The sequence below is a fragment of the Papilio polytes genome, unplaced genomic scaffold (genome assembly GCF_000836215.1).
Source record: "Papilio polytes unplaced genomic scaffold, Ppol_1.0 DF823510.1, whole genome shotgun sequence".
Lineage (NCBI taxonomy): Eukaryota > Metazoa > Arthropoda > Insecta > Lepidoptera > Papilionidae > Papilio > Papilio polytes.
The window spans coordinates 2,631,666-2,631,953 of record NW_013525694.1 but is presented as its reverse complement, the minus strand read 5'-3'; the positions used below and the strand labels follow the sequence as shown (position 1 = coordinate 2,631,953).

General features: G+C 37.2%; 1 protein-coding gene across 1 annotated transcript in view; it reads left to right on the top strand.

Annotated features, from left to right (window-relative positions):
- LOC106104541 (equilibrative nucleoside transporter 4) overlaps window positions 1-288 on the top strand; it is a 4,538-nt gene that overhangs the window by 4,000 nt on the left and 250 nt on the right. The window contains exons 8-9 of the mRNA XM_013284619.1: window positions 3-41; window positions 213-285. Coding sequence (XP_013140073.1) covers window positions 3-41; window positions 213-285 — 112 coding nt within the window. The remainder of the gene's footprint in view (window positions 1-2; window positions 42-212; window positions 286-288) is intronic.

Here is a 288-nt window from a genome sequence, read left to right as displayed (position 1 = left end):
AGCGCCATCTCGTGTAGGACGAGAACATCGGGAAATAGCCGGTACGTATACAAATTGTAATACTGATAATGCTGATAAAAATATAGCATTTGATTATAAGTGTTTTTCTCGATTTCTCATAGATGGAACTGGCAGCAGTTTGATATTGTGTTTACTTTTTTATTTTTGATTTGCGTGAATTTAAAGAAGTGTAATATGAAACGTTGTTTCAGGTAATATGATGACGTTGTCCTACAACGGGGGGTTACTGTCTGGGTCGTTGGTGTCATACTTGCTGTTGAGTATGCT